Source organism: Erythrolamprus reginae, chromosome 2 (assembly GCF_031021105.1).
Source record: "Erythrolamprus reginae isolate rEryReg1 chromosome 2, rEryReg1.hap1, whole genome shotgun sequence".
Lineage (NCBI taxonomy): Eukaryota > Metazoa > Chordata > Lepidosauria > Squamata > Dipsadidae > Erythrolamprus > Erythrolamprus reginae.
Window position 1 is genome coordinate 28286744 of NC_091951.1, and position 12811 is coordinate 28299554.

At 43.2% G+C, this 12811-nt stretch overlaps 1 protein-coding gene across 1 annotated transcript; it reads right to left on the reverse strand.

Moving 5' to 3' along the window:
* Positions 1-848: 848 nt before the first annotated feature.
* Positions 849-5870, reverse strand: LOC139163058 (zinc finger and SCAN domain-containing protein 2-like). The gene is made up of 2 exons (XM_070743993.1): positions 5795-5870; positions 849-3245 (listed from the first exon to the last, which is right to left on the reverse strand). Exon 2 carries the CDS (start codon positions 2801-2803, stop codon positions 1622-1624), a length of 1182 nt encoding a protein of 393 aa, XP_070600094.1. The 5' UTR covers positions 2804-3245; positions 5795-5870; the 3' UTR covers positions 849-1621.
* Between the last annotated feature and the right edge of the window lie 6941 nt (positions 5871-12811).

Consider the following 12811-nt stretch of genomic DNA (forward strand, 5'->3'; position numbering starts at 1 on the left):
GGTGGGGGCAGTTCTAATCTCCGGGGGGAGTTGGTTCCAGAGGGCCGGGGCCGCCACAGAGAAGGCTCTTCCCCTGGGGCCCGCCAAATGACATTGTTTAGTCAACGGGACCCGGAGAAGGCCAATTCTGTGGGACCTTATCGGTTGCTGGGATTTGTGCGGTAGCAGGCAGTTCCGGAGGTAATCTGGTCCAATGCCATGTAGGCAACTTCAAACAATCAGCTGAGTGTCGGGAGGCAGATAATCAGTGGCTTGTGCTAAGCAGGGTTTGCTTTTTTTGCTGCAAGGAGGTAAATTGCTGGCAGGCAGACACCAAAGAATGAGGGTGGGTGGCTGGGGCAACATTCAGTGTATAAGACACATCCAAGTTTGCAGCCACTATTGAGGGGGGAAGGGTACATTTTATACTCTGAAAAATACGGTATATAGAAATAAGGGAAAATGGGACAATGTGAATAAATATATTTGAAGATTAGGAGGGGGAGAAATGTTAATAATAGAATACTACCACTATGAAACTGCTGTAAAAAGGGAATATATGTTGTGCTTCAACTATCTGTCCTAATTCCCGAACATGAAGTTCCTTTTCCAAAGACAGTCTTACTCCCATACTTATGTATTTGTGCACTTGGGTAAGAGATGGGAGGTTGAGTGCGCTGAGATGCGTGATCCAAGCGTTGCCCCCTCAGCGATGTCCTTAAGGCCAATCAGTCACCGTCTGGGGTCACCACTTGACGAGACGCAATCCCCGCTGGACGGGGGTCTCGACAACCCTGTGATGGTTCACTTTACGAGGCCCGATCCTGAAACCATTACTAGTGCTTACCAGTGAAACACGGAGTCAATGGTCTGGGTAAAGTGACAAAGCTTTATTGTTTACAGGTGTGCTTTTTATACCCTTAATATGCAAATGAAGGGGTTTCAGCTAGTAATTTTCTATTGGCTAAATACAAGTCTAATTTCTCCTAATATACGTTTCTTATAGGCTACAAATATAAGGTTTTTCAAATCTATAGGCTAATAATAAAACTTTTGAATACACAAGTTATCATAGGCTATTTCTATATGCAAAAATAAGGCTTCTGAGCACCTAACTGTTCATTGGCTATTTCTATTAAGCTTCTAATTGGTTATAAAAGGTATCATCTACAGCTTATGATAGGCTACTAAATTCTCACTTTATGCACCTATCGGTAGCTGAGTTGCCAGCCAATCACACTGCCAGTGTCTTATCTCGTGCCAGGAGTGCTGTTGAGGGTTTTTTCTTACTGTGTGAAAAGTTCATGGCCATTGTATGACTCACTGTCTCTGGGCAAATCTTCACCATGCTTTTTCAGATAACTGTCTTTGTGTATATCCTAAAGCATAGCTAATATTTGGCTTACACAATCCCTACATAGAAGTAACTCAAGGTGGCAAATAAACATCACAGAGACCTAAGAGTTTTTTCTCTGGCCTAGCATTGCAATTCACCTTGACACTGTGAAAAGGAACAACCACAAAAGTCCAGAGAAAGGAAGCACCCTCATCTTTGATACCAAGACATGTTTGACTAAAAAGAATAAGGCAGGAATTTAAATGGTTAATTTGTCAAATGGATTCCCAAAAAGAGAAATGAAATTCAAGATTCGTCTAGACACATCAAATTTTGCTTCATATGGAATTTCTTGTGTGTGAGAAGAGACGAATTTTGTGTGAAGCACTTTCCACAATCTGGACACTCATATGGTTTCTCTCCTGTATGGGTCCTCTGGTGTATCACAAGCTTAGAATTCTGCTGGAAACATTTCCCACAATCCACACACTGATACGGTTTTTCTCCCGTGTGAGATCTCTGGTGTATCATCAGGTTGGAATTCTGACTGAAATGTTTCCCACAATCCGGACATTGAAATGGTTTTACTCCTGTGTGAGTTCGCTGGTGTATCACAAGCTTAGAACGCTGCTTGAAACTTTTTCCACAATCACTACATTTATACGGTTTCTCTCCTGTGTGTATCCTTTGGTGTTCTACCAGGTTGGAATTCCAACGGAAACTTTTCCCACAATCCAGGCACTGATACGGTTTTTCTCCTGTGTGAGTCCTCTGGTGTATCACAAGGTGGGAATTCCGAATGAAGCTTTTCCCACAATCCAGGCACTCATACAATTTTTCTCCTTTGTGAGTCCTCTGGTGTTTCACTAGGTAGGAACTCAGGATGAAACTTTTCCCACAATCCAGGCATTCATACGGTTTTTCTCCTGTGTGAGTCCTCTGATGTTTTATTAGGTCGGAACTCTGACTGAATCGTTTCCCACAATCTAGGCACCCATACGGTTTTTCTCCTGTATGAGTCCTTTGGTGTTTCACTAGGTAGGAGCTCAGCATGAAACATTTCCCACAATCCAGGCATTCATATGGTTTTTCTCCTCTGTGAGTCCTCTGATGTTTCACTAGGTCAGAACTCTGAGTGAAACATTTTCCACAATCCAGACACTCATACGGTTTTTCTCCTGTGTGAGTCCTCTGGTGTATCACCAGGTTGGTATTCAGGCTGAAACATTTTCCACAAACAGAACATTTATACGGTTTCTCTCCTGTGTGAGTCCTCTTGTGTCTCACCAGATTGGAATGAATGCTAAATCTTTTGTCACATAGGGAGCACTGGTAGGGCTTCTCTCCAGTATGGGTTCTTCCATGAACCGTGAGAAAACTTTTCCGAGTAAAGCTTTTCTCGCACTCCAAACATTTGTATGGCATTTCACTGGACGGATCCTGTTGTGCTGAATCAGATTTGATCTGCAATCTGTGTTTTTCCCACATTAGGCAGTCTGCAGTTTTTTTCAAAACTGATAGGCTTGGATTCTTGAGGTGGAGAAAAATATTTCTGACCTCCTGCCTGGTGGATGGTGGGTTCAAATAATTATTTCCTTCCTCAAAGGCTCTAACCTATGCCTGCCAATTTTGGCTATGCATAGAACCTTTCTCTTCCTACTGATTTATATTTGTTCCTCACTTTTTCTTTATTTAAATATAATCCTCCTTGATTTCTCATTTAATAGTTTTTTCAGTCCTGTGTGCTCTATTTATTCCAGCTCAAAAGTTTGTTCCTGTTATTCTTTCCCTCATCTCTCATCTACTAAAGAGGAGTTTTTAAACTTTCTGGGCGAATTGGAGAATAATTTTGAATGATGGTTTATTTGGCACGTTAATGTTGCTTCTCATTCTCTGTTGTCCAGAGTGCTCTTCTTGGCATCCTCTCTTTCTGTAATATTAATATAAAGAGTTTAGTTTTATTCTTGTTTTAAAATGGCTGCAGGAAGTATGAAAGCAGAAAAAATCCCACCCCATTCCATTTATTAGCCTGAAAAAAGAAACCCCAAAATCTGTTTTAACCTCTAATATTATTTATGATTGATTTGGCATACAGAAGCCTAACAAGATCAGAGTTCAAATATCAGTGCCATATAAAATTCTTTCTTTCAATCAATCAGACAATCAGAATAGAATTGGAAGGGACCTTTGAGGTCCTGTAGTCCATCTCCCTCCTCAAGCAGATGTATGGTAGAATATTACACTTTTATGATACATGGAACAAAGTTTATATATGGATAAATAAGAAGAAACAGTAGAAGGTTAAGAAAACAATTAAATAAATGAGTAAATTGTTTTGGCAAAGATAAGATTTGTGTTATAATAGAATTAGTTAGAATATGTTTGTTTTAGAAATATATTAGAATCAGTTTACATATGAAGAATTATTATGAGATGAATTTTGAATTTATATTAGAATTAGTTTAAATATGAAAAATTATAATGAGAAGTTTAACAAATTATTTTTTAACATTTACAATAATGAACTGTATTTAAATGTGTATTCTTTTTTCTGTATTCAAATTTATACTTTTGAGATAAGCGGGGAAATATAACCCCACTTTTGTGTTAAATGTATGTGTGTGTGTCTGTTCGTCTATTTTATGAAAATTAATAAAAATATTTTTAAAAAAGAAAAAAAAGAGGAGAAATGGAGGGAGGAAGGAAGGAAGGAAAAATTCTCTTTCCATGCCCTTTTGCAAAAGTCCAATAAATGCTCATTTTTTAATTGTTCATTGGTTTCATTGGCCTTTCCAAGAAATTTAAAGCAAACCCCCACCCCACCTCTCAGGGGGGAAAGTGAGGAGGAAGAAGAAAAGGAATCCAAAGCTACTTTCAGGCAAAGCCTCCACTATGTTTTCTCAACTGACAATGTAGGTCAGTTGAAGAGAGGCACCTGAAAGGAATATTTTGAAAGCGAAGTAAAGAACTGCCCAAAAGCAGAAATAAAAAGCAGAGAAAATCAGAGAGACAGAAGCTTCTCTCCATCTGAGGGAGGGAGGGAGGGAGGGAGGGAGGGAGGGAGGGAGGGAGGGAGGGAGGGAAGGAAGGAAGGAAGGAAGGAAGGAAGGAAGGAAGGAAGGAGAGAGAAATGGGGTGAACAAGGAAGGAAAGAAGGAAGGAAGGAGAAATGGAGGGAACAAGGAAGGGGTGGGCAGTTAATTTATAATTACAATAATAATATAATATAATATAATATCCTGTATAATTATAATTTATAATTATAATATAAGTAACTCAGTTCTACCCAATAATATACAGTATTGGGTAGAACTGAGTTAATTATATTAATCCGGCCCTCTAAAACCATCCCAATTTCTCATGCAGCCCCATGGCAGAATTTAGAACCCCTGTTCTAAATGAAGAAGGGGATTTAAAATCCAGAAAGGGGCTGCAAGAAGAAGGGGTAGAACTGGAATAGTGGGCATATCTGCAGATTAAATCACGATATATAAAAGATGGAAAAGAATGGGATATTAAGAAAGAATAAAATGGCGTTATAAAAGCAGAGAAATTTTGGCACCAGGTAAAGGCATGGCTGGAAGAGATATTAAATAAAAACTTAGATATGAAACCAGAACTGTTTCTACCAGGAATCACAAAAGAAAAATAAGAAAAGGTCAGATATACATAATGCTGCATATTAAGACTGCTTTATGCACAATGGGTGGAAAATAAAAAAGGAGAGAAGCAACGTAGAATTTCCTGACAGTTAGAACGGTTGATCAGTGGAACAGCTTGCCTCCAGAAGTTGATGTTGGATAACCATCTGTCTGAAATAGCATACGGTTTCCTGCCTAAGCAGGGGGTTGGACTGGAAGACCTCCAAGATCCCTCCCAACTTTGATTATTATTATTATTATTATTATTATTATTATTATTATTATTATTATTATTATTTAGATTTGTATGCCGCCCCTCTCCGTAGACTCGGGGCGGCTCACAACAGCGATAAAAACAATACATAGTAACAAATTTAATAATTAAAATCTAAAATTACAGTTTTACATTAAAAAGTCTAAAAAGAAAAGAAAACCCCAATAGATAAAATACATACACACAGTCATAACATGCACAAAATTACATAGGCAAGGGGGGGATGTCTCAGTTCCCCCAAGCCTGACGACAGAGGTGGGTTTTAAGGAGTTTAGGAAAGGCAAGGAGGGTGGGGGCAGTCCTAATCTCTGGGGAGAGTTGATTCCAGAGGGTCGGAGCCGCTACAGAGAAGGCTCTTCCCCTGGGTCCCGCCAGACATAATAATAATAATAATAATAATAATAATAATAACAACAACAACAACAACAACAACAACAACAACAATAGAGGAAAAAACCTTCCAGGAGAAGAAATAATAAAGAAAATCTTGCCATGCGCAAAACTGGCCAGGCTAACATTAGAAGTCAAAAATAACGGTGAGATAGAAACCTGCCCTTCACTCACCTCCCAGCAGCCGCCTCGGAAAAGCACAAGAGGCTCGGCCGATGGCATTCTCCTCCCTATGGCTTAGACGGAAGAGGAAGTTCCACTGCCCTTCGCCTCCTCATCTCTTTACATCCGCTCTAGCAATCCAATGTTTCAACCGTCGCTCTCTGCCTCTGCGCCTTCCCTAGAACAGCTCAGTCGCCGCTGTACCGAGTGTTGTTTCTCTGTAGCGCGCCATCTAGCGACATAAAGGCGGAGGAACATGCTCGTTCTACCTTCAGTTGTTTGAAAATGTTCTCATTGAGTCCGTGCCATCGAGTCCTATTCGAGGTCACCGATAACTTTTCTCCCTGAGGCTCCATCCCAAACCTTTTCTTTCAGGTTCCTCAAGAGGGCATCCATTGTTCATGGAGCTGAGACCGAAGCTTATTTTTCCAGAAGGGGGAATTAAATCACAGGAATCCTCTGTTTTCGAGGATGTGGGGACTGAAAATGTCGTGCAATTAAGAAAAAGAGAAAATGTATCTCCTTTGGTTCCAGCCATGGTTTCTTCTGGGGCAGGGGATTGTGCAGGATAACTTCTGAAAACCTGCTTCTGTATAATAGCAATTAGAATTGCTATTATTTTCTCTTGCTTCCCCCTCTGGTTATCAAACCTGGTGCCCCATCCTTGCTTAGCAATGGATATTCTGGGGTCAATTGGTACTGCAACCTGAGAACTGCCCCTATTTCTTTTCTAAGCTCAAGAGAGGGCCAGAAGAGTAATTATATTATTATTATTATTATTATTATTATTATTATTATTATTATTATTATTAATTAGATTTGTATGCCGCCCCTCTCCGTAGACTCGGGGCGGCTTACAGCAATGATAAAAACAATATATAATAACAAATCTAATAGTTAGAATCTAAAATAACAATAACACATTTAAAAAGTCTAAAAAACAAGAAACCCCAATATATAAAAACATACATACAGTCATATCATACACAAAAAACTGCATAGGCAGGGGGAGATGTTTCAGTTCCCGCACGCTTGATGGCAGAGGTGGGTTTTAAGGAGTTTACAAAAGGCAAGGAGGGTGGGGGCAGTTCTAATCTCTGGAGGAAGCTGATTCCAGAGGGTTGGTGCCGCCACAGAGAAGGCTCTTCCCCTGGGTCCCGCAAAACGACATTGTTTTGTTGACGGGATCCGGAGGAGACCAACTCTGTGGGACCTAACCAGTGTTCCCTCTAATTTTTTGGGGGGTGGGCGGAAAAGTATAGTGTCTGAGCGGCAGTCCCTTCGGGACTGGGCGGCACAGAAATAATAAATAGATAGATAGATAGATAGATAGATAGATAGATAGATAGATAGATAGATAGATAGATAGATAGATAGATATAGACAGACAGACAGACAGACAGACAGACAGACAGAGACAGACAGACAGACAGACAGACAGACAGACGGACAGACAAACAAAAAACCCACCCTGTTTTGCCTCAGAGAATTTCAAAATAAAATACTGTACTGTGTGTCTATAACAGTGAGCTCATAATAGGGCAACTCTATCAATATCAAAATGCCACTTAAATAGTTGAGCTAGTTTCAAACTAGATTTTGATTTTCTTTCTCTCTTCCTTACTCCCATTCTTTTTCTTTCTCTTTTCCTTCCTCTCTTTTTTCTATCTGTTTCTCTCTCTTCCTCTCTTCCTCTCTCTCTCCTTCCCTCTCACTCTTTCCCTCTCGGCTTCTGGGCAGGTTTGGAAAACTCTGAGTTGATGATGATTTTTAAGTGAGCGATTGCTCACTGCTCAGCTTAGAGGGAACTATGGACCTAACCGGTCACTGGGATTCGTGCGGCAGAAGGCGGTCTCGTAGATACCCTGGTCCGGTGCCATGAAGGGCTTTATAGGTGATGACCAACACTTTGAATTGTGACAGTTGGCATCCTGGCTGGCTTTATGCCTTCAACAACAGTTTGTAATGCATAAGAAAATGAGAGGTTTTCCTGGCAGAGCAGTTCAAGGCACTGCTGCATTTTTTTTTATTTATTTTTTTATTTTGTCCAATACACAATAATACACAATGAATGTTATAGAGGATATAGTGGAGAAGAAATACGAGATATAGGACAGGGGACGGAAGGCACTCTAGTGTGCTTATGTACGCCCCTTACTGACCTCTTAGGAATCTGGAGAGGTCAACCGTGGATAGTCTAAGGGTAAAATGTTGGGGGTTAGGGGATGATACTATGGAGTCCGGTAATGAGTTCCACGCTTCAACAAGTCAATTACTAAAGTCATATTTTTTACAGTGAAGTTTGGAGCAGTTAATATTAAGCTTGAATCTGTTGTGTGCTCTTGTGTTGTTGTGGTTGAAGCTGAAGTAGTCTTTGATAGGCAGGACATTGCAGCATATGATCTTGTGGGCAATACTTAGATCATGTTTAAGGCGTCTTAGTTCTAAACGTTCAAGACCCAGGATTGTAAGTCTACTTTCGTAGGGTATTCTGTTTAGAGGAGGTAGAGGAGTGAAGGGCTCTTCTGGTGAAGTATCTTTGGACATTTTCAAGGGTGTTAATGTCTGAGATGCGATATGGGTTTCAAACAGATGAGGTGTATTCGAGGATGGGTCTGGTGAAAGTTTTGTAAGCTGTGGTAAGTATTGCGAGATTGCAAGAGCAGAAGCTACGTAGGATTAGATTAACAATTCTTGAGGCCTTCTTGGCGATGTTGTTGCAGTGGGCTTTGGCACTTAGATCTTTAGTTATTAGTATTCCAAGGTCCTATTTAACGCATATTTAAGATCACTTATAAATTCAGCTGAAGAGGGCAATGAAAGGTTGGCAGCCTGGGACTTCAACTCAACCTCTGCTTGCAGCTCTGTCTTTGCCACCCAGAGAAAGGGCTGTGCAGAAGGGCTTGGAGGCTGTTGGGGCCTGGATGGGTGTCAACAAACTCAAACTCAACCCAGACAAGACGGAGTGGCTGTGGGTCTTGCCTCCCAAGGACAATTCAATCTGTCCATCCATTACCCTGGGGGGAGGGACTACTGACCCCTCAGAGAGGGTTCGCAACTTGAGCGTCCTCCTCAATCCCCAGCTGACATTGGAACATCATCTTTCGGCTGTAGCAAGGAGGGCGTTTGCCCAGGTTCGCCTGGTGCACCAGTTGTGACCCTATTTGGACAGGGAGTCATTGCTCACAGTCGCTCATGCCCTCATCACCTCGAGGTTCAATTACTGCAAGGCTCTCTACATGGGGCTACCTTTGAAAAGTGTTCGGAAACTTCAGATCGTGCACAACGCAGCCGTGAGAGCCATCGTGGGACTTCCAAGATTCGCCCACGTTTCTTCAACACTCTGTGGCTTGCATTGGCTGCTGATCGGTTTCTGGTCAAAATTCAAAGTGTTGGTCATGACATTTAAAGCCCTACATGGCATTGGACCAGAGTACAGTGAACCCTCGAGTTTCGCGTCCTCAAGGATCGCGAAAGGGCTATTTCGCTAGTTTGCAACCCGGAAGTAAACTCCACCATCTGCGCATGCGTGCCCTTCCACGCATGCGTAGATGGTGGAGTTTCCCCGCCGGGCAGAGGCTTCCCTGGGTCTTCCCCCTCTTGCCCCGTAAGACCCCAGCGGCGGTGGGCTGGAGCGAGAGCTTGGGGCACCCTAGCTCCGCTTCCCAGCTGGGAAGCGGAGCCGGCAACAGCGTGGGCGGGCGGGCGGCGCGCGCGAGCTTGGGGCAGCCTAGCTCCGCTCCCCAGCTGGGAAGCGGATCTAGGGAGTCCCCACCGCGCGCGCGTTGCTGGGGAAAGCGCGCGCGCTTGGGAACATCCCAGCTTCGCTCCCAGCTGGGGAGCGGATCTAGGGAGTCCCCACCGCGCGCGCGTTGCTGGGGAAAGCGCGCGCGCTTGGGAACATCCCAGCTTCGCTCCCCAGCTGGGGAGCGGATCTAGGGAGTCCCCACCGCGCGCGCGTTGCTGGGGAAAGCGCGCGCGCTTGGGAACATCCCAGCTTCGCTCCCCAGCTGGGGAGCGGATCTAGGGAGTCCCCACCGCGCGCGCGTTGCTGGGGAAAGTGCGCGCGCTTGGGAACATCCCAGCTTCGCTCCCCAAGCGCGCGCGCTTTCCCCAGCAACGCGCGCGCGGTGGGGACTCCCTAGATCCGCTCCCCAGCTGGGGAGCGAAGCTGGGATGTTCCCAAGCACGCGCGCTTTCCCCGGCAACGCGCGCGCGATGGGGACTCCCTAGATCCGCTCCCCAGCTGGGGAGCGAAGCTGGGATGTTCCCAAGCGAGCGGGCACCCAGGGAAGCCGTTGCGCGAGCAACGGGGTGGGCGGGCGAAGGGCGGGCGGCAGTAGAAGCAAAAACACCATCTGCGCAAGCGCAGATGGTGTTTTTACTTCCGCACCGCTACTTCGCTAAAAATCGATCATTGCGTGGGGTCCTGGAACGGAACCCTCGCGATGATCGAGGGTTCACTGTACCTCCAGAACTGCCTGCTACTGCACGAATCCCAGCAACCGATAAGGTCCCACAGAGTTGGCCTTCTCCGGGTCCCGTCGACTAAACAATGTCGTTTGGCGGGCCCCAGGGGAAGAGCTTTCTCTGTGGTGGCTCCGGCCCTCTGGAACCAACTGCCCCTAGAGATTAGAACTGCCCCCACCCTCATCTTTTGTAAACTACTCAAGACTCACTTATACCACCAGGCATGGGGGAGTTGAGACATCTTTCCCCCAGGCTTTTTTATACTTTGTTTTATGTTTGGTATGAATGTGCTGTTTGGTTTTTTAAATAACGATAGGGTTTTATATGTTTTTAATATTAGATTTGTTCCACTACTATATTGTTTTTATTACTGTTGTGAGCCGCCCCAAGTCTTCGGAGATGGGTGGCATACAAATCTAATAAAAAATAATAATAATAATAATAAAGGCACTTTTCAGTCTGACTTCAGGCTGGGCCACATCACCAAAACAGCATTGGTTGCAATTTTGATGGAGTTTTGGGGGGTTTGAGATGGAAGGGATACTGTCATTATGTCCCTCCTAGACTTCTCATCAGGTTTCAATAACAATGACCATGACATCCTCCGGCTTTGGAGATAGGAAATGAGAGGAGCTTTATTATGGTGGTTCTACTGCTTCCTCTATGCCTGGTTCTAATCCGTTGTGGGAAGAAGTGGGGCTGAACTTTGGGTGCCTCTGGGCTCAAGCCTTTCACTGCTTGTTTTATATACAGTGGTACCTCTACCAAAGAACACCTCTACTTACAAACTTTTCTAGATAAGAACCGAGTGTTCAAGATTTTTTTGCCTCTTCTCAAGAACCATTTTCCACTTACACACCCGTGTCTCCGAAACTGAAACCCGGAAAAGGCAGGGGAAAGCCTCCATGAGGCCTCTCTAGGAATCTCCTGGGAGGAAACAGGGCCTCCACCCTCCCCGTGGTTTCCCCAATCGCACGCATTATTTGCTTTGACATTGATTCCTATGGGAAAAATTGCTTCTTCTTACAAACCTTTCTACTTAAGAATCTGGTCACGAAACGAATTAAGTTTGTAAGTAGAGGTGCCACTGTATTTATTTGGCAAGAATATATAAAATTACAGAAACTGCAGTTTAATGTTTCCAAATGTAAAATAATGCACTTGGGGAAAAGGAATCCTCAATCTGAGTATTGCATTGGCAGTTCTGTGTTAGCAAAAACTTCAGAAGAGAAGGATTTAGGGGTGGTGATTTCCGACAGTCTCAAAATAGATGAGCAGTGTGGTCAGGCGGTAGGAAAAGCAAGTAGGATTCTTGGCTGCATAGCTAGAGGTATAACAACCAGCAAGAGGGAGATTGTGATCCTGCTATATAGAGCGCTGGTGAGACCACATTTGGAATACTGTGTTCAGTTCTGGAGATCTCACCTACAAAAAGATATTGACGAAGTTGAATGGGTCCAAAGACGGGCTACAAGAATGGTGGAAGGTCTTAAGCATAAAACATATCAGGAAGGACTTAATGAACTCAATCTGTATAGTCTGGAGGACAGAAGGGAAAGGGGGGACATGATCGAAACATTTAAATATGTTAAAGGGTTAAATAAGGTTCAGGAGGGAAGTGTTTTTAATAGGAAAATGAACACAAGAACAAGGGGACACAATCTGAAGTTAGTTGGGGAAAAGATCAAAAGCAACATGAGAAAATATTATTTTACTGAAAGAGTAGTAGATCCTTGGAACAAACTTCCAGCAGACGTGGTTGGTAAATCCACAGTAACTGAATTTAAACATGCCTGGGATAAACATATATCCATCCTAAGATAAAATAGAAAAAATAGTATAAGGGCAGACTAGATGGATCATGAGGTCTTTTTCTGCCGTCAGTCTTCTATGTTTTTGTTTCTAATATACATGACTGTGAATACGTGAAATCTATAAACATGGTTATACTGTATATACATGAGATGGTTGCGAATACATGGGAACATTGGAACAGGGACGGTAGGCAAGTTGGTGTGTTTATATATTTACCTGAAACTGCTAGAAGCCATCCATACTATGATACCAATATATACAGGTTGTCTTGGACATAACATTTCATTTAATGAACATTTGACTTATGAACATTTTTAACACTTACCACTATTACAACATCCCCATTTAATTTGTCATTTATTTATTTTTGGTTCGTGTGCTCTAATTTTTTCTAGCTCAAAACTTCGTTCTTGTTAGCCTTTCCCTCCCTACTAATTGCTGTTGCAACCTGAGAAACACCCATATTGTTTTCTATGTCAGGAGCTGGAAGAGTAATTCGCCCACCACTTTCAACAGCAGCTTTCTATGCATAATAAAACCAGGAGAGATTCTTCCTGGCAGAGGAGTTCAAGGTATTGCTGCAGGTTTAGATATTGTCTAATTACAGCTTTGTAAGGTTGGGAGTCTGGGACGTCAACTCACCCTCTGCTTGCAGCTCTGACTTTGTCACCTGGAGAAAGGGCTGTGCAGTAGGAAGACACCTGGGGTCTTTTCAGTCTGGTGGGAAATTATGGTGGGGAATAC

Coding starts and splice junctions, on each gene's coding strand:
- LOC139163058 (XM_070743993.1), bottom strand. CDS start 2,803: ATGTGGGAAAAACACAGATTGCAGATCAAATCTGATTCAGCACAACAG.